Source organism: Aphelocoma coerulescens, chromosome 17 (genome assembly GCF_041296385.1).
Source record: "Aphelocoma coerulescens isolate FSJ_1873_10779 chromosome 17, UR_Acoe_1.0, whole genome shotgun sequence".
Classification (NCBI taxonomy): domain Eukaryota; kingdom Metazoa; phylum Chordata; class Aves; order Passeriformes; family Corvidae; genus Aphelocoma; species Aphelocoma coerulescens.
Genome location: NC_091030.1, coordinates 7,029,775 through 7,056,095, shown reverse-complemented (window position 1 = coordinate 7,056,095; position 26,321 = coordinate 7,029,775). Strand labels below are relative to the sequence as shown.

At 41.1% G+C, this 26,321-nt stretch overlaps 1 protein-coding gene across 6 annotated transcripts in view; it reads left to right on the top strand.

The window, feature by feature from the left end:
• Positions 1–26,321, top strand: part of AK8 (adenylate kinase 8) — a 64,237-nt gene that overhangs the window by 11,789 nt on the left and 26,127 nt on the right. For all 6 annotated transcript variants that reach the window (XM_069032019.1, XM_069032020.1, XM_069032021.1 and 3 more), the window contains 6 exons: positions 981–1,049; positions 6,785–6,866; positions 8,428–8,499; positions 9,062–9,262; positions 11,997–12,128; positions 14,362–14,451. In XM_069032019.1, the coding sequence (XP_068888120.1) occupies positions 981–1,049; positions 6,785–6,866; positions 8,428–8,499; positions 9,062–9,262; positions 11,997–12,128; positions 14,362–14,451 (646 nt within the window). The remainder of the gene's footprint in view (positions 1–980; positions 1,050–6,784; positions 6,867–8,427; positions 8,500–9,061; positions 9,263–11,996; positions 12,129–14,361; positions 14,452–26,321) is intronic.

Genomic DNA, 26,321 nt, shown 5'->3' with positions numbered 1-26,321 from the left:
GCAGATTTTTTTTCTCAGTATTCATTTTACCGATAATGACAGAATGAGTAAGACAAGGCATTTAGTGAAATGATTAATGGCTGAGCTGCATGGATGGAAGTTTAGACTTTGAATTAAACTGGCTAACACAGTTTAACCAAGTTCAGCATAGAATGAAAGCCTAAATTAGCAAGATAGTGAAGCAAATTCTTACTAGAAGGAAAGAAGAGTATTGCTAATTTCTTGTCAGGAAATCAAATACAATGGTAGAAATGTTGAGGAGTGTTAAATCTGTATAGGAACTTTGTTCTCCTGTCCCATAGCAAATACCTTCTTACAAAACATCTCTAGAGATGGACGAAGTCATAGTCACAGAACTAAACAGCACTTTGAAAATATTGGCCCATGCAGTTTCCATCCCATCTCATAGTCCTGAGTTTAAAAATAAACCAAGTTCAACTATAAAATACATTTTAAATAAACTTTTTGGATGATGAGAGTTACTTGAAGCAATGAAACAAACCTGAAAGTCAGACTCTTTGTGTTGTTTGTTCAGTGTCTGAGGTTCTGTTTGTCTCACTGAGAGCTGGCAAGGTCCCTGATGCTGAGCCCTCTGACACACGGGGCAGTCAAGGGTCAGACACTTGTGGTTAAAAGGATGCTTTGTGGATGTGATGTTCTTATGGATCCCTTTGCAGGTCTGATGCCCAGTGTGTGTGTCAGTGTGCAAAACTAGGCACTGCTTCCATGTCAGTGTGCAAAACCCCCATGGATATTCATGCTCTGTGCTCAGCTTCCCTTTAACACTGATTTTTGTGCCCTTATTAACTCTTTGTCATTAACTCATGTTAATGACCCGGGACTCGCACAGAATTATTTATTTCTTTATTTCCAAGAAGACATCTCACTTCACCTTTAACCACAACGTGCCTGCATGGTAAAATTCCTTTTGAACTCAATTGTGAATATTCAGCTTTTTTTTTTTTTTGTTCTTTCTTTAGAAAATTCCCAACGCGCTTTGGGCCAATCTGATCCAGGAACGTCTGTCAAACGTGGACTGCATCAAACAAGTAAGAATTGCTCCTCAGAGGGCCGGTGGATAAGCACTTACACAACTCGTGCATGGTACTTAGCATTCCAAGTCCTGAGCAGAGCAGGGAATGGGGGCAAATCATCGGGGGCTCCGGAGCCGGTTGCTTTCTTGAACATCAGCGGAGGGAGTTTGGAGCTTTATTAACAGGATAAAGGGAAGGATGAGAGTATGCATATGCTAATCTTCCAGCACAGAGATGATCAAAGGCTGAACAAGCAGAGCTTTGTTGATTGCCTGGGGCAACTGGCAGAGATGGAGTGGACAAAACAGATAAACAGAAAATAGATAAAAATCAATATGTTAAGGTTTTGGCTCTTCTTGAGGAAAGGGGTGGAAAAGAGTCTTAACATTACTAATATCAATTTTATTTAGTTCTCCTCGTGCCTCCTTTTTCTTCCTGTTTTAGGAAACTCTGCACTTGAATATCTTCTTTTCTAGGTAATGATGAATATGTTCACTCTTAGCTTACACAAATAGGCAACCGAATTGGTTTGGTTGTGTTCAGATATGTGGGATCCCGTGTTTCTTGCTCCATGTTTCATCATCTGGGACACTGAAACGACGATTTTTTTTTTGATCCTTAGACAGAAAAAGTAAAGGGATTTGCAGAAATCCTAAGTGGTATCAACTTTTCTTTACAAAATACTGCAGGCCTTACTCTATAATTGATCTATTAATATTGAATTTGCAAAGTAGAATTAAACTTTTGCGTTGCTATTCGCTGTGCTTGAATTATATGGGTCTGTCTGGTTTTCTTTGAAGGTCTTTTTAGCTGAGCTATTTTACTTCATTTTAACTCATTATAGTTACTTAGCACTCCAGATCAACTATCTGGTAGCACTTAATGTATTTTTTTATCTGTAATAAATCTGCACAGGACCTAGGCCCTTCAGCTGGCAGGAGAACCTGTTTAAAACCACACATGGGGTCTAGAGTCCTGTTCATTTTTGTGGTATTTTTAGTTATTTTATAACAGGAGCTCTAAAACCTCTCAAAAATGCTCCTTTTTTTCACATAGGCCTCTTTCCTTGATTAAAAGAACACGTGTTTTCAGCAGCTACTTTCTCCAGTATTTGTTAAAGTGAGTTTTACTCTCAGTGTACAAGCAAAATCCATTGCTCTCCACAGGCTGCATCCATCTCTGCATCCATCTTATTTTCCACCTTTTTTTCCCTGTGCTTTCTATAACTGTTGGCATGGCTTTAGTTCTCCTGTCAATAATGAGGGAAGGATCTCTCAGTGAGTTATTTTAAGTATTAGGTCATGTATGAGTAAGGTGACATGGTGGTTAAAATGCCAACAGCTGCATAGAGTCCTGCCTCCATTTTATGTTCCTGTTGTTGTCACCAGCAGCACTGAATCAGTGCTGGATGTCTTACAGAACCAGGGGGGAAAAAGCCCTTTATAAAGCTTCCCTGATATTCAGCAAGAATGGAGTGGATGGTATCAACCTAGCTAAGGTTTCAGCTGGATTTAGGAAAAACACATCATTTGTTTTTCAAAGGTGTGATGGTATTAAAAATCTTTGCATTATTAGATAGACACACACAAAGTGACCACAAATTATTTTCTCCTTTGAAAGCAGATCCATGCATTTTAAATGTAATATTTTCCTCGTGTAATTCAAAATAGAATTAATGCTGTAGGGTTTTTACATCATTGACCAGATTTATGCCATTTCTTTCAAAACATGAGTCAGCATGTTTTCACTGAAAATGTTCCTAGATTAGGAGCTGTATGTTGGACCACAGTACCACCAGCTGTTTGTTTTATTTCTCCTTGTGGTGTCATTGGCTTGGCATTAATTGCACAGCTTTTGTCCCACTGACAGTAGGAATACGGAATTTTTTGTGCCGTTGTTTTGACACTCACGGGTTTATAGATGTCACTGGCATTCTCTAAGGAGAACATTTTTATTGATCAACAGCTCTGCTGAGGCTCTGTGTTATGTGTTCTTCTAACACAAACGTAGTTAGGATCAGATGGGGAGGTCTTGCAGCACACACAGAAAACTTATTGCAAACATTATGTTCGAGCCTGGGACTTGTGAAGCTGATACAGAGACTTTTCATCTTGCAGGGTTGGCTGCAGCCCTTCTGACTGCTGGGGTTGTGGAGGGAATTCATGGAGCTGGAGAAAGCCAGGGGAGAGAGATTGCTCAGGATGTGTTAGAGAGAGAGCTGAGCCAGCTTCCTGAAGGCTTAGGATCTTTAGAAACTAAGCTTAGGCCAGTGATTCACAGAACAAGTGGCAGAATGACTTGAGATTGGTATTAAACAGCCCAGAAGGGCAGTGGCTGCCCTTGAAAGGGAAGGCAAAGAGAGCAATGGCTCTGTTTGGTTTTGCTTTGATTGGTTCTGTTTGGTTTTACCTTGGTAGCTAAAGATCATCGTGTTTTCTGTGTGAAACTCCCCGCAAAGAAAGTGATATTACAAAGATTTATCCAGGGAGAATCTGCCCATTCACCACATTTTCTGTTTTCGAAGAAGAAAGGAACTTCTGAAAACGTTTGCACCTCACTCAACTGACAAAACTAATGTGGGGCATAAGAGGTTCCTTTCTAATGGGAAATTTGGCAAGGTTTGAGCTTCTTCCAGCATCCATACTGCTAATATTGATGGACTCCAAGAGCTGGGTTGTCAATATTTCTACTGCACTCCTCAGTCTGCCATGCTCTGAAAATCTCCAGAATTTTAGATCCATACTGGCAGAGCTATTACTGATATTATTTTTTTTCTTATTGTCTGACCCCTTTCTCCATTTGGGAGTGAAAACCATGTACTACTTATTCAAAACCACTGAATAATAAAGTGGAAAAACTGTTGTGACTACTTGTTTTCCTAAAAGCAGCTGCATTCATGACCTTTATGCTTCCGGCTGAGATTTTTTTCTGATATGCCACAAAATTCAGCATTATTACTTTCTGCTGTTCCTTTTCCTTTATTCAAAGGCAATGTCAATTTTTGGATTTGATAATTAAAAAGAAATATGGAGGATGTACAGGTCAAATAACAAGAGGGAACTTGAATACCCGAGTCATTATTATTGTGGTGGAAAGAGTGAAAGTATGTAAGCTTGGTATCAGAGCTGAGAGAACTGCCAGCAAAGCAGGGAGATTTACATTTGGGAATGACCTTGAGCATTTGCTTTTCTCCAGATTCCTGAAGTCTGGAGAGGAAAGTGATGGCTTTGAAAGTGCTTCCTTGTTGCTGATTTTCAGCATGGCCTGGGTCTCCAAGGAGCAGCTCACCTGGCATTAAGGCAGCAGCAGAGTCTCTGTTTACAGGGTTCATGTAGGAAAGGAGGGAGGTTCCCAGCTGGAAGAGGGGGAGCAGTGACCACAGAGTGCAGGCACCATGGAATTTCTCACTTTTAGCCTTTGTTCCACCCTTGATGTGATAAGGTGCAATCCATGCATGAGTAGAAGGTTACTGCTATCAAGAACCAAAAATAGATGGCTTCTTAAAGAAACAAATTTACCATGTGAAGTTACTAATTACACTTTAATGACAGTCAGGAGGGCAAAAAAAGACCAGTGTTTGCATAAAGCACGATAGGCATATTTTAAGTCAGGTCTTGCTCTGCTGTGTCTCGCTTCCTCTTGCTCTGTTCCCAAGCCACACTCCCTTTTCACTCCTTTTTTTTTTTCCCCCCCCTTTTTTTTTTTTATTTTATCTGTGACATCTGCTTGGAGCTTGTCCCTCCTGTGATACCACACTACTTGCAGCTGTTCAGACCTCCAGCTCCGAGCTGTGCATGGGGTGCCCTGAGCATACGGCCTTTTTGATGTGTGATAAAACAGAACCAAGCCACTGGGGGTATGGAGAGGGAATGCAGCAGAATATCAATAAACCTGTTCTGAACAAAGCTGCAGCTCTGTGGTGGAATAGACATTTCACTGAAGTGTCAAGTAGATGGATAATGTATTCTAATTAGGGACTGACTGATACCCTGCAACTCAGAGACCTTTGGAAATCAGCTCCAAAATGCTCACTGTTTTTGTACTGTTTCTTTTACATTTGTTTAATGCCTTAAAATATATTTGCTGCTGGAAGCTCTTTATTGAGCTATGTTCTCCTAAATAGCCAAAAGTTTTTGCTATAAAATTGCTTATTGCCTGTTTTAAGGACCTTTGAAATTTTTATGTAAACCTCTTGAAGTTTGCTGTGGGTTGTTAAAGTACAGTATTGTATTTGCTGCCTGTTGCACATTATGTGATTTGAGCCATAAGCAGTAGTGAAATAAGGTTTTGTGGGGTGTTTTGGTTTGTTTTTTTTTTTTTTTTTCATTTGTTTTGCTGTAGTTTCCAAAAAACACTGCACTAAGAGTAGAAAAAATAAGCCAGATTTGTTGTCTGTGTAAATTGGCATCGATTTATTTGCCTCAGACCTCAGATGCCATTTCTCCCTAGAAGATCTGGGCCTATATATATATATATTTTGTACACAATATATTCCAAACTAGTGCTGAACTTCCTGGCATAGCACTACAAACGTTGTGCAGCTTTGCCTTCTGCAAGTCCCAAGGGATAAATTGATTTCTCAGCACCTGTGTGACCTTAGCCAGTGGTTCATTCTAATTTGGCAGAGCAAACACTGGGAGTGGCAAAAATGGCTTGCAGTTACTCGAGTCTCGTATTTTCTACATCTATCAGCAGAATGACATGTTCCTGAAACCAGGCTAATTAAGGAATTTTAAATAGTCTGCTCTATTTTCTTGTGTAATTGGAATGGCCCATTCCCTCCTACAGAAGTCCTGGAGATAGGTTTCCCTGAAATACTTGGAGAACCTTTGGACCCTGTACTGACAGAGCACCAGATTTATGTGGGAGATGATAATGATTGCCAGCTAATGCAATATTAAAATATCTCCTTTATTTCTGTACAAAGCTGGCTCCCAGATTTACTGCGATATCACAAAGTTATTTTGAGGGATGGGATTTAAGAGCAAGGACATGTGTGCTTAGGCAACTAACAGATAAATTAGGGGAAGTTCAGAAGTTTCAGGCTTGAGACTGGGAAGTGGATTAGACTTTGAATACTGCATCAGACAAAAACTGAGTGAGGCTGCATCTCTCCTACGGTATTTCACAGATCTGTAAATGTTTTTTTAAAGATGCTCAATCCAACACTTAGCTGGCTATAACAAGGACTTAAGGGAGCAAAAGGCTCTTTTTTCTTTTTTCTTTCTTTTGCTCTGTTGCTTCATTAGCTCTGGGAACGCTGGTTCCATTACTGTGAGTTTTCCTGTATAATTTAAGAAAATAATGAAAGCGTGCATATTTTCCTTAGTATTCTTGGCATTAAATCTGTCTTTAGATTTGTTTAGCTCCTTTTTTTTTATATACACAGTGTGGGCTGGTATCCTTTTGAATATTTCAAAACTGTAGAAATTGTTTTGGGTTGTTTTTATTCAAGATAGAAGTTGGTTTGGTTTTGTTTGGGTTTTTTTAAGATTGAAACATGAAAAAAAAAAATTGCTACGATCCATAAGTTCCCATTGCTGTGTGGCAGTGGAATCAGTGCATGCATTTCACAAAAATATCAGTGCTCCATGTTTGCTTTCTTCTCTCACAAGTATCCATGAGAAATACTGTTCTGTGGATGGATCAGAATGAGGTAATGTTTGTGCAAATAACACTGATATTTAGGATTAATTTTGGGTTTTTTTCTCTTCCAGGATCAATAACTGTTGCATGTTTTTGTTCAATAGGGATGGATTTTGGAAGGCTTTCCTGAAAATCAGGAGCAGGCGTGGATGCTGCAATCATCTGGCATTTTTCCTAGGCATGTTGGTAAGCAGTACAAGGTTTATGTGTGATTGCATCCAAGAGGAAAGACTAGATGGGTTTGTCCAAAAAATCCTCCATAAATTCAATACCAATGCTGGAGACAGAGTCACCAGACACCAGAATGTTTCAGTAGGGTTCAGAGTCACTTGAAAGCCTGAGGTAGCCTGGGAGACCTTAAGCCCTGTCTTTCACACCCTTTTCTCCTTCCTCATCAGAGCTCTCTAAATTCCAGACTCTGCACCAAGTGTCTCTGAGCAGCTCCAAGTAGCTTTACTCCTGACTTCCCTCTCTAAAAATCAGCTTTTATCCTTGGACTAAATCAGTTCCTCATGTATTAAATACAAATTTATGCTTCTGTTGAATTAGGGAATGTAAACTTCACCAAGGAAAGTGGAAACACGACTTTAAGCTTGACCTTTCAGAGTGTGGGTGGATTCTGGCTGGCTTTGGGTGGAATGTTTTACTGGCAAAGGGCTGATAGACAAGACCTTGACAGCTGCCCTTGCCATACAGGAGAAGCCAGTTGTCCCAAATTATCATTAAAAGACCTACTTAGAATGTAAGAAATTACTGCAGTTGTGTGGAATGCAGTGTGAAATGATAAGTGCAGAGCTTGCCAGTGCACAGTGAACGGAGTGTTATCCAACTTGATGAATTGTCACTTTGGATTTGATTTGGATGATATTCAACTGTTAATGAAGAATTCAGAATCACTGCAGTAGAGTTAGGCAAAAATGTTTAATGTCTAGTACTTGCATGTATTTTTAATATACCTAATAACATCTGAAGTTGAGTTTTGCTCACAATTATATCTGTGCCACCAAGACCTGAATGAGAATCTTAAAGCTCAGTCTGTCTAGTTAATCAAAAAGAAGATTGAGAGGGGATGAGATTTACAGTGTGTGAGTACCTTAACAGGGAGAAAAGTGCCTGAAAAAGCCATTTGATACAGAGAAGAAAATCATAAAAAGAACTTGTTTGAAACCTTGAAATTTGTAATCAAATGCACTGAAAATAGTAATTAAATTACAGTGTTTAACTGTGAGCATGATTAGCCAAAAGCAACCCTGGGATCTGACAGATTCTTCCTCTTTTGATGCTTTCTAATCAAGTTTGAAGACTTTTCTGTGAGATTATAAAAAAAATTAGTTTCACTGGTCTCACCACTGAAGTACCTGGGTGAAAAGTAATGGTTTGTGGTGTAGAAGAGAATCAGTCTCGAGTGCTCAGTGGGAACTTCTGTCTGAGGCTCCAGAGACAATTTTCTATTGCTGCTGCTGGTGTTTTTTGGATAATGGGGACAGTTAGTGCCCATGGGTACTGGATTCATGGATATTTTATCCCACCGTATTGTACAGGAGGTGCAGCAAAATTCTGATTAAAAGTGAAGTAAAATATTTGCAGGGAGAATGCTGGGAAATGAGAATGAGACAAATGAGCTTGAGATAAATTCAGCCACCTTTAATCTTGGGATACATCTGAACAGTTACAGGGAATAAAGCAAGTGATTAACAAGAGCTACATTTTTTTTCTTTCTTCTTTTTTTTCCCTTTTTGTTGCCTAGTTATGCTTTATGCCCCAGACACTGTGCTGATTGAGAGGAGTGGTGGGAAGAGGCTTGATCCCCTCACACAAGGTGCAGTATGTTTGTTCCTGACCTCCACTACAAACCAGAGTGTTGTTTGGTCTTAGAAACACTGTAGTACTGATGGGGCTAAAATTTCAATGGGATCCCTTTAAGGATCAGTAGGAATTTGTAATTATAAATTTGTTTGGAAATGGTATTTGTTGGCATTGCATTATTTGCAGTGCCAATAGAATACAAGGAAATGTAAAGCTCATTATGGAGCCTGCAAACAGTGGATGTGGCAGTACAGAATATTTGATACAGTTAGATCTGTCCATATGAGTTTACGATTTTGCTGTGCATCTCTGCTAGGTCCTGCTTTGTTTCTGAGGTGCAGGGCTGCTTTTAGGTTAAATAAAAGCATTTCCATTAAATAAAATAAGCTGTCAAATAGACTCAGCTCTGTAATGTCTGTTGAGTTTTATATCAATCATCCATCATGAGATAAAATCCTGACGTTGCTCAATAAAAAAATAAGGTTGGATGTTTTGGGGGTGAAATTAAGAGGGGCATTCTTAACTAGAGACCTGATAAATCATGCTCTTAGTTCCTAACCATGTGCTCTCTGTAGAGGTTTTCCACACAACCTTCAACTGGCCAAGTGACCCCGTGGTGCAGCAGAGGTTGGTGAAACCCCAAGATCTCTCTGAGCAGGAGGTGTCCAAGAAGCTGCTGGAATATCACAGAAAGTTCCCAGAGATTTTCCACATCTACCAGAAAGTTCTGAAATCGATCAATGCAGACCAGCCCTCTGTGGATGTTCTGTCACAAGGTAAATATGTGCTTTGTGGCAAGCCTGACAGCTGAGAAAGTCCTGTTTGAGGGGTAGTTCCTGGCTGTTAGAGTCAGTTTGTAGGATTAGGCAACACAGATGGCTCCCAGCTGAGTTGTGCTCTCTCTAGAACAGCATTTGGGCTGTTCCTGGTAATTATTTTACTGGAGTAAGAGCAGATAACTGGAAATTCTTAGTTCACAGTCCTGCCAAGGAACAGCTGACTCAGTAGAGCAAATGTCATTCCTGTGAGTGTCCCTTCCAAAAGGGAGCCCTGTGGCTCCATTGTTCGTCTCCCAAAGGGCCAGTACCTTCCAAAGTCAGAACAACAAGGAGGGGTAGTTCAAAGCTGAGCATTTTAAACATTTCATTGTTTCAAAGCTGCTTGTGCTGGGAGCTTTCCTGTTCAACAATTCTTGTTTCCCTTTGCTTGAGTGTAATGCAGTCTGACTTTTAATGTTGATCCTTCTAGAAGAGAATAAGGAAACTGCCAGAAAGACCAATTGATGATGTACTTTGTAGCTGTCAGTCTGCAGATGATCTGTTATATCCCAGTAATTTTGCATCTCAAAAAGGTCTTTTTTTTTAATAACAAGTGCTGCACTTTTAAGATAAACAAGTAGGAAGTTTATATGCTGAATTTACACATTAATTACCTCTAAATTACTTAATTAAATTTAAAAGTTCATATCATCATTCATAAAGAATTCATGCCTTGAATTGTAAATAAAAATGCGAGTGCCTGAATATTAATTATTATTAATTAATAATGTAGTGAGATAAATTGAGAACTGGAATGAAAAAATCCTCTCTAGATCTTTTTTCTGCAGTGCATCAAGCAGCCAGATTTTTTTTAAAGAATAATTAGATGTGGAGACTGTCTAGGGGATCATTACTCCTAATTAACTTGGTTATTTACTGCAAATTAAGCATCATTTGTAAGCAGGGTGCTCTGCCTGTAATGTTTGTGCTTTTCAATGCACTGGGTTATGGAAAATATTCAGAATAACTGGAGCACTGCTTGGGTAGCTGATATTCAGGGTTTAGGAACACACTATTTTCTGGTAGGATTTTCCAGGTTTTTGGTTACGTATTTTTATTGCCCCTTCTAGAGTTAAAAAAGAAAGAGAAGATCTGTCATAAATATGAGCAGTATTGTGGATTGTTTCACACAATTATAAAATTTTGTGAACTTGAATGCAGTTGCTGCTGTCCTACTGTGGGATGTGACACCCAGTTCAGTTGGTCAGCAGGATTCCAGTACAGCATAAAGAGATGGATACAATCCCATGTGGTTGCAGTTTTAGTTTCTCAATACTTTAGGTCTGCTGTGTAGAAATTGGAGTTTGCTGGAGATGCTTCTTTATTAGAAAAGATTTTATAATCATACAAAAGTGTCTAAGGGAGGGTTCTCTGAAAAATTGTTGGTACAGAGCAATGTGTTGACAATGGCACTTTAAATCCTGATCCTCAGGATGTTCTCCACCAATCCTTTTGTGCTTTTTTAATATAGTTTATGACTCACACCAACACTCATGTTTAAGCTTGTCCTATTCCTTAGACTAAAACACTTTTCTTTATTGCAAGGACTCTCTAAAGAGTCTTTTATTGGAATTGAAGATCTCACAAAAACAGAGAGAGGCTGCAGCTTGTCTGGGCTCGCCTTTAGTTGTATCCACTGCAGTCACAGAGGAATCAAAACCTGTGCAGATGTGTCCTTGCTGCTTTAATCCTGGCCAACCACGGCAGGTGGGAGCAGTGCCATAAAGTTTAGTCTTGGAATTTGACTCTTTGATCCCTGGAAAACTTGCATGGTTTGAGCTGCTCCCTTCTCTGGTATTGTCAGCCATCAAAGGGGCACAGCTACGTCCAAATATGATCCCAATTTGTCCTCACTGCCAAAGCTGTGACATCTTCTGGCTTCTTGGTGATCTCTCAGGTTCTCTTTTGAGATTGTAACAAAGTCCAGATCTCTAAAATGTGGCAATGCTGATGATGTTTCACATGTCCTGTGGTCTTTCCAAAGCTTCATAACCTGCAGGTTGACCCGAAGGTGCTATTTCCTGCTTGATGCAAAATTTAGGAGGATGATGTCCAGCAAATGAGTGGAACCAGGCAGAGAAGCTCAAATACTCTTTACAAGTTACACAAAAATGATGGGTAAAAGAATAAAACATCCCCACACTTCTGTGTTGTCAATGCTGAGCAGTGTCATGACACACTATGCTACAAGTCTGTAATATTGTAATTAGGAGTCTTAATCACACACAGCTGGATAAATGTCATTAATTTAACATCCCGAGTTTTTACACTTAAATGTTTGTTCAGAAACTGCAGAAAGTATTAAATGTAATTACAGCCCTCTATAATTTGCATGGTAAAATTGTAGCTATCAAGCAAAAATTACTTCTGCTAAAAACAACATGGTAAGAGAGCAATTATTAATTGAATCTGCTCTTTAAAATGGTTTGACAGGCACTGATGAAAGAAAGAGGAGTGTAATGATAGTGAGATTTCTAAAATGCCTCTCAGAGTCAATTGCTGACAGGACAGTTTTATCAGGGTCCTGATTTTGGGTGCAGACTCTGGATGTTTCAGTGATAAAATAAACCATGATTAACATGACAATATTTTTTTTTTTTTTTTAAAGAGAGTAGTTAATCGATGTTTATATTTAATTTTTTAAAAGAAATAGGTTAAAACCTGTATTTTTTGCCTTTCTCTCCTGTTCTAGTTCTTGCCTTTGTCCAAAGCCGGCACCGATCTGCTGCCCCCTTTACACCACGGATCCTCTTTTGTGGCCCCCCAGGCAGTGGGAAGAGCCTGCAGGCAGCACTAATAGCTCAGAAATATGATGTTGTCAACAGTAAGTTCTCAGTAAATATGCACTTTGCTCAATTCCCCCTTTCTCTCTTTTTGATCATTTATCTTTTGCTGCCTGTCTTTCTTACTTGCTTATAAAATGTCTCTCTTTGTCCATCGCTGTGGATGTCAGATTTTTGAGGGAAGTGAAAAGTATTTGAATGAAGAAGTGTAAACCAAGGATATATGCTGTGACAAACCAGCTCTGACGTTTTTTTAGTCGTCATTTCATCATTTTTTATACCCTTTACATCTGTATTTTTCTATTGTTAGACTCCTGTAGTGCTCTGAATTCTTCTGTGGATCAGTGGATCATGAGTAATGTCTGCAGTTTCAGCTGTCTGACCAAAACTGGGGCACTTCTGAAATAAAAATCCACTCTGAACTTTAGGGAAGACTCAGGCTCTGCACATCTGAAGTAATGTGTGAGAAAATGAAGGAATTAGTTAAAAGTGCATCATCTTTCTTTTGTAAAGGAGGTCCAAAAAATTCTGCATGAGACTTGTTCATGGTTAGCATTTAAATGTTAAAAAGTTCTGTGATTTGAAAGTGCAGGTTGGTGATGGGATCAGTGCAATTTTTGCCATGTTCTGCAATGGCTTCTAACAGTGGAGTAGCCATAAATTATTTTAAACAAATGTCTGGTTGGTGTAAAATTTGCAGATTAGTCACATCCTCTTAGTTAAGCAGAAGGCAGGTTGGATAGAATATTTCTGCTGTCAGTTATTGTGCCTTTGCTGTATTTTAAAATATCATGTGAAAAAAGAAATACTGGTAGATGTATTCAAAGCTGTATTTTTAATAGTTGTGTAATTGGCTTAAAGAAAACAAAACATGATTGAATGTATTAAAAATGATTTTGTTCTTGTCCTTTTGAAATTTTTTTTAACTTTCTAAAACTGCAAGTTTTGTAGTGTTCCATCTAGGTCAAAATTTGCATTTTTTTTTTTAAAGTGACTACTTTATGAGAGAGTTGCAGCTCTTTTTATTAAAAATCATTACCACTGCTTTACCCATATGTTGACTTTTATTTTAATTATTCTGTAACCCAAATATTGGAAGAATTAAGTATTTAATACAGAGTTGGAAGACTATGATTTTTCAGAATAATACTCAGCATACACTTCGTTTCTATTAGGCCATTGGGCTTGAAGCACAGGCTTAAAAATTTAAATCTATATTTAAATAATCTCATTAATTGGATTGAATTTAGGTGTGTAAATTTTAGGTGTCTTAAACTGGGGTCTGTGCACTGAGTTTCTGTTATGTTTTTACACTGTTTATTGTGAATATTAATTTGCTTCTCCAGGACAACTGGTGACTGTTCAAATTGTCACTTAAACATTGAACTTCTATCAGCTGTGGCCCAGAAACGCTGCTGGGGGGTGGTTCTCACTCCTGGTGGCCTGGCAGTGGGATTAACTGGTGGAAGGTGGAAGGGCTCCATCTTCTTCCATTCAAGTCAGTGCCTGTTGGTACCATTGGTTCCAGAAGAAAGGAATCCATGTAAGATTATTAATTCAATAATATACAGGGGGACCTTTACCTAATATTTACCAAATTGGAGTTGTAACCAGGATTTGTGCTGTTGTGTGACCTCTCCTTGTCTTGGTTCCCTCTCTGTAAACTCCATCACCTGGGGCAGCCAGTGCTCTCCAAGCCCAAGGCAGCAATATTTCATGTACAGCTGTCCTGGCTCAAACTTGAAATCTGCATCTCCTGGAGTTCTGTGTGTTGGAAATCAATGATAATATTGCATTAGCACAGTTTTTAAAATGTAATTCTTACACAATCATTAAATGATCCAGGGAGGCCTTTCCCTGAGCTGAGCATTATGCTGCACCTCCAGCAGTGTGGTTCAGATGCTGTTCAGCAGCTGGAACTTTATTCAGTAATTACAAGTTTATCAAAAGTGGAAGCCACTAGCAATCCCTTGAGTTGTTATTTCAGAAATAAATTTGATTAATATCATTCTCTCAATTTTTAATATGTTCTTTTCCAAATGTATTCTTTTTTATTATTATTATTCCATATCCTCAGTCTCCTTGCTTTTCACTCTGCTTGGCCAAAAAAACCCCAAAAATCCTAACAACAAACTCAAAAAACACACAACTTTTATTTTATTCAGTGACCTTATTCCAGTATGCAGCTTCTGGGTTGGTTTTTTTTTTTCTTTTCTTTGTTGCCTCCTTTTTAAAATTTAACCTTGTATCTTTTTTGTTCTTCCTTCCTGTTAGTTTGCTGTGGGCAACTGCTAAAGGAAGCTGTTGCAGACAACACAAAACTCGGAGAACTCGTTAAGCCTTACATTGACAATGGATGCCCAGGTAGGGCACGTTGTTGTCTCATTACACTGTAGTTACAAATCTGTAGCAAAAGCTAAATTGTGTGTGAATTTTTGTTGGTCAGATTCTAATCAGAGTAACCTGAAAGTCAATTAATTCTGCTCATTCCGTGGGATTTGTAGCACTGCATAACAGAAGTTAGATTTCTAAGGGGGTTTTAGATCTTCAAAGGAAATATTCACTGTTCCAGTAAAATTCAGATTTCTCCTGCACATTCCAAATCTGAATTCCATGGTTTTAATCTCTAAATCAAAATTAGAATTCTGATATCAGCTTAAACTGTTTTTAAAGCACACTATTGTGTTAAACTGCTTTCAAAGCACAATATTGTGTTTCATTTTACATTTGGATGTTGACTTTTAGAATCCTACCATAGTTGCCTCTACTTTCATGTAAATATTTTAAATTTAAACATAATGTTTCTTTGTACTTCCTTTCTATCAGCATTTTTGGTTGTGGGAGGGGACTGCCACAACGAAATGTTGAGCATATTTTGCTTTTGGAAGGCTCTGCAGGGATTTCAGATAAATCATAAATACTGTAAGCTCTTCAGGGCAGCAGCTTAAACCTGTCTGCCTGTTACAGGTGTCCTGCTGTCTGTGTGTGGTGGGTGTTGGAAATCAGAGAATATCTGTAGTTAAAGAAGAGAAGTAGTATTGCAGGAGGGTGGAAGAATGTTTATTTTGCCAAATTGCAATGGCCTGGAAGACAAACTTTCAGTGCTATTTCTGGCAACAGCCCCAATGGTTTCCAGTGGTACAAACACAAGGAGACAATCATGCTGAAGATGGGGAAATCTCAGTTAAGCTACAGTATTAATGGAATTTTGAGCAAAGCCCCCCTGAGCAAAGAGAAATCTTGACTGTCCTTTATTTTTAGCAAAGAAATTTATTTGGTAAGGTGGAAAGCTTGAAAATCTCCTTTGTTTTTTGCACAATAGCTTAATTCTGAGGCTGAATTAGACAGTTCTGAAACAGGAGCCTATGAAACTAACTGAGGTTCTCTTGATACCAGACCAAGAGATGCAGGACTTTTCCCAGGCATTTCCAAAAGATCTTTGGCAGCCTGCAGCTTTGGGGGTGCCATCCCTCTGTTGGGCACTTTATCAAGCCACAGGATAATGCATTTTAACTCTGAACTTCATCTCCAGTGAATGGATTGTATTTATTCCTAATGCAGTCACCCAGCTCAATGCATTCATTTCCTGTGGCAGCCACCACACTGCTGGGAGTAGGAGCTGATGTGGGAACCATGGGAATGGAAAGCAGGAATCTCTGCAGGCTGGAAGAGAGAAGTTGGGTCCTCTGGAACAGGCACAGAGATCTAGCAGGGGATTTTCTGAGTTAGAGATACCCAGAATGGCCATTTAACTCAAAGGTGTGAGATCTCAGAGCACATTGTGCAGTGGACCTGAGGTCTCCAGGTGTGGGAATAATTCCTTCCTGTGCAATCTGGTTGACCTGAATGTGGCTGGTTTTGTGTGCAATTTAACTCACACATGGAGATACTTTTAAGCTCTGAGCCTGTCTTTCATGGTATCCACTGATTTCAGAATCTTGTGTGCATTCTGTAATTTCACTGTCTGCTCATCTCTGTGAAGAGGACTGTAAATACCTCACTCCCTAAGTTTCAGTTATGGCTGAGATGGGAGTTGGGATAATCTGTTCATTCCAAGATAGGTCCTTTAAGAGCTTCCTTCACTAAAATGTTCTTTGTGTGTTTTATAAACTTCATCTTAACCATTAAAGTTCCTTAAAGGAGATGAATTCCCAGTAGAGTAAAATAATTGCACAGATCATAATTTTTAGCCAGTCCTAAAAATATGCACATCCTTAGTCCAAGGGAGCTGCTTTCATTTCAGGAAAATGAAATTGAAGTTGTAATTCCTTTCTTCCTCCAAATTAGAAATTATTTCAGATTTAGATTAGTTTTTTAAATACAGCATGCACAGATAAAGCTGTACAACACTTCTGAATGTTAATAGGGATCATAACTATATTTCTGGGCATTATGCTAAAAATTCTCCCTTAGATTTGCTGGTATGCATATATATATATTTTATTTGGTGGGACACAGCACAGAATTAAGGGCTGAATAAAGATAAATATCATCTAGCAAAACCAGAAATAATAAGTTCTGTCATTTTGCTAATCCTCCTCTCCCAGGGATAACAAAGAATGAATTTACATTAGTAAACACTAACAAGAATTCATTATTGCCCTCACAAGAGGCTTGGAGAAAATGGAATAACACAGGGTACTGAAGAGGAAAGGTGGGCAAAGAATCTTTGCATCTTTGCTCTCTTGCTGCAGACCAGGTTAAAACAGGGAAAAGATTCTCCTGCTATTATTGACTGCAGTCAGTTTCCAGAAAATCTCACTTGAAAAGACTCGGCGTAGTCAATATCAGACAGTGCCGTAAGTGGAAAAGCAATTAGAACTTCAACCTTTTCATTACATTTCTGGTTGCAAGGAGGCTTAGCTGTTCCTGTGGGTGAGGAATCCTGCAAGTGACATTGGCACAGGACAGTGGAACCAAAGGCAGACCCTGGAAAATGTTGTTCTCAAATCATTACTTGTCAAAACGAAACCGGTGCCATAAAATCTTGAGGGCATGCCTCATATATTCTTAAAATGCTTCCCCAGGGGACTGATCTCAGCGTGTTTCCCTTCTTGTGGACACCACTGATTGCATACAATTAGTGATCTAAGATGTGCCAACAGGGCGTGTTGTGGTGCTGTAACAAGGCTCAAGCCCCAGCCTGTTCAAAGCTGGCTCATTATTGAGTTACTGAGGCTGCCCACTGTCTGTTCTGCTCCAGTTCTGCTTGGCTAACCCAGATCTCTTCATGGCTTTAGGATTCATGAACATTCTTTGTGCTGTCTTTGCTGTGCTGCTGCTTCATGTACACATCATGTATTTCAGAACAGCCCAGACAACTCTGTTATTCACCCCAAAAGGCAACCCAGTATTCCCATTTTCTGTATTTCCGGGTATTTCCTTTTTGTCAAAACCCTCCATTTTGTAAATGGTGATTTATTTTGCTTAATGAAGGCAGCAGATATTTTTGAGCCCATTAATTTTTTAATTCCCAGGATGTTCTAGTCTACAGTAGGTGCACACTAGATATTGAAAAATGCATTTTTGGTGATTAGTTCAGCAACCTGACAGCTTTCTGCCTGTCATAAACACAGAGTGGCTTTGGACAAGCAGTCTGAAATGCAGAGACTGTTCCTTTAGGATGTTGTGGTTTCACTGAACACTGGGTAGTTGTTATTAACTGTACTCTGGGCAGAAAATTACCAACATTGGAGTCTGAGACCACTCTTGTGGTCACTAACTCCAGTTAGATTAACTCTTGGCCAATAATGCTAAATTCAGCACCCACCATTTGGGCAGCCTGGGAAGAAATGGAGTAAGAGGTGAGGGCAGTGGCCAGAGCCCTCCCACTGGCAGCAAGACAAGTCCCATAAATCAGTTTATTTGGTTTGATTCCTTCTGAAATGTTCTGAGGAGGCAGTTCCATAGACTTGGCCCTCCCCTGGACAGATCATGCCTGTGTAGAAAGGCCTTTCTTAGACCCCCCACAGGCCTGAAGGAGACCTTTAAGCAGAATTCCTGTCCCCAGGTTGCTCCAGTTCTGAGGAGGGCTGGACTGCTGGACCTGTCTCACTGAAAACACAGTAACTGAACGTTCCATCTGCAGGATCTTTGTTCACCATCTTAAAGATGTCTGTCAGAATTTGATATCCTGGGAGAACAAAAAAATTGCAGAAAACATTTTTGATTTCCCCACCTAAATGTCCCTGGTGTTTTCCCCTTGAGTTGTTTGCATTTTATTAATGAAAAGACAAGCAGGAGCATTTTGGGGGGCATCACAAAGATAGGGAAGGTCATCAGTCAGTTGAAATTTGCGTGTCATTCTGCCCAGTTTTTGTGATGAAATAGCATGGAGTGATCACTGCTAATCAATATATCTGTTTGTGAGGCTGTAAAAAATAGAGCCAAGAAAAGTGAGATGACAGGAAAGCAGCACAGAGAAAAAAACCACTGCCAAACCAGTAAGATTCTGCTTTTCAGCTGGGAGAACTGCTATTAGTTTGGGTAATTGGTTTTTTTCCCACCAAAATGAAGATTCAGGTGGTAAGAGAAGTGACTCGTGGAACACAGGTAACATTGCACTGTTTGCAGCCTGTTAGAGTTGAACACACACAATCTGTGTTGTTTTTTTCCCCTTCCTTTTTCTATTTTTTTAAAGTAGTAATATCTGAAGCTGTCCCCAATGGCAGTCTGCACGTAGGGGGTAAAATCTGGAATTCCCTAATTTCTCCTGTTTTCTAATGAAAACTATTACTTGTACAAATACAGCTTCCTTTTCCCCTTATTTTAAATTGCCATGGTTTTAAAGGGGTGCTTTTTGGTGTAGCCTCTGAAAGTTGGGGTCCCCTGGTGATTGTGATCACAGCCTCACTGAAAACACTTTGCTTGGTTTGGGGTGGGTTGTTTGTTTGTTTGTTTGTTTTTTTTGACATCAAATTAATATTCTCATCACTGAGCATGAAACACAGATTTGACAATGGAGCAGCTTCCTCTTTGTTAAAAACTCGAGCAGAGTTTCAGAGTTGAAAGGCTGAGTAAATCTTGATATCTGAGGGGGTAAGCTTGGTGTTATTTCTTGTTTTTAAGAGTGCTGTACTGGCGAGCTGCAAGCTGTCTGAACATTGCAGAGACCCTTTGGGAGCTCCATTGGTTTTCAGCAAGTCTTTGCATGCAGTGTGTTTGTATTGGCTGAAGACAGCGCATGGCTCTCTAAATAATTTACAAGTTGATTAATAGACTCACATGGGTATAATTAGAAGAGGGAGAGACAGCAGCTACAGTAACGGGTACAGTGCTTGGGGGAACTAGAGACTTTATTTTTTTTAAAGAAACTTTCTAGGGTGCTGGGCGTTTGAAGATAAGTTGGGAAGAGCTCAGTGCCTCTTCTCTTTTGAAGTGGAAATAGGACAGTTTGAATCCGTCGAGTTTAATTTTTCACAAGCTTTAGGGGCCCTGCAGTGCAACTCCCTTTTTATTATTGAAAAAAACTCTCCATTTTTCTTTCATTTTTCACACACATGCACACACACACACGCACACACACAGAGAGCCCAAACAGGAGCTAATAAACAAATCGATTTTCTACTTTATTTCAGTTAGTTTTACAGCAATTCTGTACCTCCCCTAAATGTGCACCTCTCTCACAAATATACTGTGTAAAGTTACGGAGATATTTATGAATACACCACACTTTAATTTATGCATTTTTAAGAAACCTTCACCTCTGTTTGACAATGCTTTTGAAGTAGCTCCGTTTTTCAAGTCAAACTTTTGACTTTTCCTCTGGGACCGCTACAAAGGTTTTTTTATGGAAAATAGGTAGCAGTCTTTTTTTCCTACTAGGAGAAAATTGGTGGTCAAGAGAACATAATAAAATTAATTTTTTTTATTTTCTATTTTAGGTGGCCATATTTCTATACAAGATGCAAGGTTGTAGAATAGAAAGTTCTAAATGCTGACATATTGGCAGTAGGTTGTGATTTTCTTCCCTGAGTTTTAGTTTTCCATGTGTCAAATCACTGCAAGGTGATAAATTAGAATTCCCTTTTCCTTTATTTGAAAATCTAGAATGTGTTTTTCTTTATTCCACAATCCAGGTTGGTGTATCTGTCTGACAGATACTCAGAGCTGAAGTGAGCCTTGGTCAACAAAAACATTTTTAAAGGCCACCCCACTTAGGAGTAAAAACAAAGCAACCAAAAAATCCACCCTAAAAAGCCAACCCTGGAAGCCAGACCAGGCAAAATAAACATGATTTGATTTAAGAGAGGAGTGCAGTTGTTTTCTGGAGCAATTGTGATAATCAGTCAGCTAATGGATATGGTCCTGCCTATATAAACTTGTTTTGCAGAGATATTCACCATTCCTGCTGCTGCTGGAGGATCAATATTCCAATATTAGTGCCACCAACCCTCATGGATTTGAGTGAAGGTGGGGCCCTTGGCCATTTGGGGCCTCGTGGTTGTCAGGGGCTTTTAAACAGCAGAGTACAATAGAAATGTGAAGTATTAATCTTTTATGTTTATATTGATCTTCATTGCTGACAGTCATTCTTAAAAATTTAGGAAAGTGAGGGTTCCTTTCCTTTCCTTGCAGCACTGTCTCCTCAGCAAAGAGCTGCTGACTTGAATTTAGTGGGGTTTTGAGTTTGGGATGGAGATATCATAGGAGTTTTTATGCAAAGACCAGAAGGAAAAGCACATTGCATGTTGTCAGCATCCCCCTTTTTGGACTTTAACATAAAAATCTGGGTTTGGCTGAGCATCCTCCCTTCTCATCCCATGGGAAAGCAGTATTTGGTGTAAAAAGCCAAGACATTTTTCACCATGTTTATCAGACCAATTTATTCTTTTATTTTTTTTTTTAATATTATCATTATCAAAAAGCGTTTGTAGGTCAAATTCTGTTCTGGTTTTCAGTAGAGCTGAACTTTTAGAAATAAGGAGGAAATAGGGAATGTGGCTGATAATGGAGATGATGAATCCAATGGGCTCAAACTGCAGTTGCTGTCTCATGTAGTCCCTCCATGGAAGCCAAAGGAGTAAAAAGAAGTACAAATATATATTTTGTTACTGGTTTTAGAAACTTTCAGGGTAGACACATCCCTGTGAGACAGTTCAGAGCAGCTTTTGTCTCCCACGCAGGTAAACTGAGGCAGAAAACCTCGTTTAGCTCGAGCCCTGCCACCATCAGGGAGCGTGAATGGGAACCCAGGTGTGTGGATCCTGACCCTGGAGTCAGCCCACTGCCTCATCCCGGGACTCCCTGGGAGCCGGGGCCATTAGGCAAATCCATGGAAAACACCACACAGAGGCCATTCTTAGGGGGGGAAAAAAGCTTTTTGTTTGCATGCTGGATCCTCCGTTTGGACTGAATTTCCATTGCTGCTAACAGGTAGAGTAGTGTAAGGGGCTGGAACCTTATCTCGTCACTAAATGTGATCAGATGTAGATTCCTGAATCTCTGGCTTGATACCTGTGAGGAAGCATTTGCTCTCCTTTAACAGGCGTTTCTGAAGGTCTCAATTCATCCTGTATTGTATGATTCATGCTGATTATATGATCAATAATTTGCCGTCGTACCTGCTTTAGAAATAGTACCATTTCCACTTTAATACAGTTAACTCCTATTTGAAATGACCAAAAAACTACAAAAAAATAAAAACAAGAAAAGACTGCTTCTAATATATTCTAAAAAGCAAAACTATTTTAAAGGTGGAAATTAAATATCTTATTAATAAAATACTTAATAATATTTAATAATACTTTAATTATTTCTTCTACTGTATTAAAATAATTACTCCAATTCTTACAGATGCCCTTCTCAGTTTGTGTGTAAAACGAGCGAGTGGGGACAGGATTTCTGTAGGAATGGTGCCTTTGATGGATCACCGCCAGCACCGTGTTCGCAAACGCGCGGCGGTGCCGCTGTTTGCTGCGCTGCCTCTACGTCCATTCTTCAAACCCGACAAAACCGGGCACACTCTCGGTGTTTCCGTGCCAGCCCGGTGCTGTCGGGGCTTCGGGAGGCCTCAGAGCTCCCGGAGCGGGCGCGTTTTCCCCGAATTCCCGACTTTTCGGCGGCGGCGCCGCCGCTGCTGCCCGCGGGGCGGGGACCGGCTGCGCTGCGCGGCGTGGCCGCGGGGTGGCGACAGAGAACAACCAACGGCGGCCGGGACGGCGGGGCCGAGACCCCCGGGATAACCCCGGGATAACCCCGGGATAACCCCTCGGGATCCTGCGGGACCGCGGGGCTGAGACCCCCGGGATAACCCCGGGATAACCCCTCGGGATCCTGCGGGACCGCGGGGCTGAGACCCCCGGGATAACCCCGGGATAACCCCGGGATAACCCCTCGGGATCCTGCGGGACCGCGGGGCTGAGACCCCCGGGATAACCCCGGGATAACCTCTCGGGATCGTGCGGGACCGCGGGGCTGAGACCCCCGGGATAACCCCGGGATAACCCCTCGGGATCCTGCGGGACCGCGGGGCTGAGACCCCCGGGATAACCCCTCGGGATCCTGCGGGACCGCGGGGCTGAGACCCCCGGGATAACCCCGGGATAACCCCTCGGGATCCTGCGGGACCGCGGCGCTGGAGACCCCCGGGATAACCCCGGGATAACCCCTCGGGAACCTGCGGGACCGTGGCGCTGGAGACCCCCGGGATAACCCCTGGCCACTCCTGCACCCCTCGGGTGCGCGGGGCTGGCGCCCTCCCGGACCCTCCGGGACAACCCCGGGACCCCCGAGGTGCGCGGGGCTGGAGACCCCCGGGACCCCCCGGGATTGCGGGGACAGAGACCACCCGGAACTCCCCCGGCTGACCGGGGCTGGACACCCCCGGGATAACTCCGGGACCCCGCCGGGTGCGCAGGGCCGGAGCCCCCCGGGACTCCCCAGGACGCTCCGGGAGCGGGGGGTCGGAGCCTCCCGGGACTTCTTCCCCGGGTGTGTGGGGCCAGAGCCCCTGGGGAAATCCCCGGAGGAACCGACCCCCTTCTCCTGGCTCTAACGAGGCAAAAGTCGGTGTTTTCCTCCCGGTGCCGCTGCAGAGAACTCGGCCGAGTGTTTATTTACGGTACCCGAACCGGCTGCACGCAGACCTGCCCGTCCTCACCCACCGGCGGCTCGGAGAATTAGCCTAAATTATCGATCAGCCCACGCGATGGTAAATCACTGCTAAATCATTCTCAAACACATTAAAAACCAATTTACACAATCTCAATCGATACAATCTCTGAGGACCTTAATGTGGGCAAGAAAACAGAGTAGAAAAAAGCCAATTACTCATTGTGAATCATCCAGAGTTTCTAGAGCAATAAAATAAGGACATCTCATGCTTTGCTAAATCTGGGATTTCCTGGACAATTCAGGAAAGTAGCCTTTGGCAGTAGCTTATACTCAGGACAAGATGGTAACTGTCAACTCCTGGGATCAAGCCTCAGGCGTCTGAATTAGCTGAGAAAGTCTTCAGACCTTGCTAAAAAAATCTCTATAAGCAGGATAAAGGATAGATGGACAGTATTGTCAAAAGGACCTTTTAGGGAACAAAGCTGACAGAATTTAGATCTGTAAATGCACTTATGCTGTACTTAGAATCAAGGTTTTATAGGTTTGGAGAAGTGAGTCGATACCTTTCAAACATCTGTTTTAAAGAGAAATATACGGATGAGGTATCAATTTAAATATGATAATTGTATAGCTTGGAACACTGACAGCATTGAAGTTATTGGAGAATAGTGCCCTGTAATCTCTCAAGTGGTGTTTTCCCCTCTCAGACTGTGCCTTTAATGTTCTGTTACTTCTGTCTGGAGCAGATGGTATGAGTTTGTAACTGATTGCCTGATTTTGTAACTGATTGCCTGATCCTGGTTTCTATTAGTCCTGCAGATCCATGGATTGGGGAAGAGCTAATAGGCCACACTCCTATGGGCTTCATGAGGACGTACTGCTCATGAGAAGTACCTGATACCTGTGAAAACCTTTGAAGCTCTGAGAAGTAAATTTATTTTTTAAATGTTCTGCTGGAAGGTGCTGATTTACAGCCCTGGAGATGAAAAATCTCTGGGTGTCCACGCAGCAGTTCCAGCACGAACTGCAGCATTTTAAGCCTCAGTTCCTTGTCCCCTGCCTGATCAAACCCCTGAACTGATTAGATCACTTCTTAGATCCACAGCTGCCAATTCAGGGGTGTAGTCTTGATCATTAACGTGGTGAAGACAGGCTTGGAGATAAAGGAGACATGGAGTGTGGTGTTAGGCATGAACAAATTACTTTTCTGTCTGGAGCTGGTTGTGGCCTCATTCTGCTGCTATTCCATGCCTGGGGTTCACTGTGATCCTGACCCACAGTTGCTCTGTGATGCTCTCAGGAATCACTGCAGCTCAGTGGCTCTGCAGCTTTACTTCTGAGGGGTGAATTTTACTCCTATGCCTTGATTTCTCACCCTAATAGAGACATGCTCCCACCTTACCTAGCCTGGATATCTCTTTGTAGCAGCACATTGTAATTTTTACAAAAAACCTACCTTTGGACTTCTCTAATGATAAAGTAAAATCTCTCTTGAGTCTCATTCCCCCAACTTTCAGAGTTGGAAACTCACACAATCTTATGTTGAAAAGGAATTGATTATTCAAAGGTCTTGTGCTTCATAATCTCCTTAAAACATGTAGATTGACTGTCTCATCAGGAAAGCTCTATATTTTACTTTGCTATATGCCCATTGGGTCATGTGCTTGAGGCCAGGAGACCTCTGCCTAGTTCCTCATAGGCTGTGTGCCCCTCCAATTACAGGTTATTAATTTGCCTTCCATTCCAGAGACAGTTCCACATGAGTGAAAAGGAATCCTGTACTGCAGAGTTCTTCATTACCTACTCTGTCTGTACTACAAAATAAGAATAATACTGATTTTTTTTTTTCCTCTCTTTTTTTTTCCTTCCCTCTGGTCTGTGGAAGATGTTTTACAGTTTTAATGCAGCTGTTTTAAGTGTGACTGTTCCTGTTCAAGGGCAGCTGATGTACTTTGTAATGCCACCGAGCAGCCAAGCAGCTCTGTTCCCCCATTGTGTTGAAGTGATAGGTATGTTTGCTAATCAAGAGGAGAGCAGAGCTTGCTGTCTGACTTGTTTATGTTTTATTTCTCACCATCAAGCTTTAGAGGGAGGCACAGAAAATATGTAAGCATCTATATTATTCAGTGATGTATATGTGTACATGGGTGTACAAACAGTCTGAAGGGTGTTGCTGATGTGTTGCAGTCACTCCTAGCTGAAGGGAGAGAGGTGTCAAGTGTCCCCAGCATCCCTCAAAACACCCCAAACCTGGCATGTAATTAGATAAACTATTAATTAATTGTCACTGCATCTCGATTTTTTTTCCCTCTCGTGTGATTGCTTCAGTGTTGCTCCAAAGCAGTGACCACAGTGGAGGATTTTGACCATCGGGATTCACAGAAGGCCTGTGGGAAGTGCTCAGACCCAGGAGATGCTGCTGGGTTCCCATCACAATTCCTTTTGAATTTCCCCATAGGCTGCAGTGTTTTCCTTCCCCTATGAAGGATGGAAGCAGTCTGGCCCCTGGAACTGGGGAATCTCCCAGGATCTGCTGGAAGCTCAACAGCACAGGATATCCATCGTTCTGTGCCATTCCCAGGCCTTTCAGCCTCTGCCCTGATCCCCTGTTCATTTGACAGGGATGTCAACTCTGGCAGAATCCTACTGCAGGTTTACTCATGGGTTTGTAGGTTTTATTCCAATTCCTTGCAAAACTGTTTGGAGCATTCTGAAATTAAAAAATAAAATCGTGTCATTTGACATTTCTGTGAATCCATGTCAACGATTCCAGTAGGAATTGTCATAAAATAACAGACATGTCATAAAATAACACACATGAAGAAAGTTTAGTGCTGCAGCCAGAAATTCAGGACTCAGCACGCAGAAATTCAGGACTATGGGAAAATTCCACATGTCTTTGTATGGAATGCATTTTTGGGAAAGAGAATGTGGGGTTTGTTTGTTTTTCTTTATTCCTGCTAGGATGTGTTGGGTTTGTATTAATTCTCGTAAGCTGGAGGGTGTGGAGAGAATTGCCCTGGAAAGAGCACTGAAATTCTCCTGTTATCCCTCCCATGCCTGCCTGCAGCTCAGGTCTTGGATAGAGAAGAAGCATCCATCTGATACAATTCCTTCCTGCTGCTGTGCTATTGTACAATTAATTTTATGAATCCCGTTTTTAACAGAATACCCAGTTT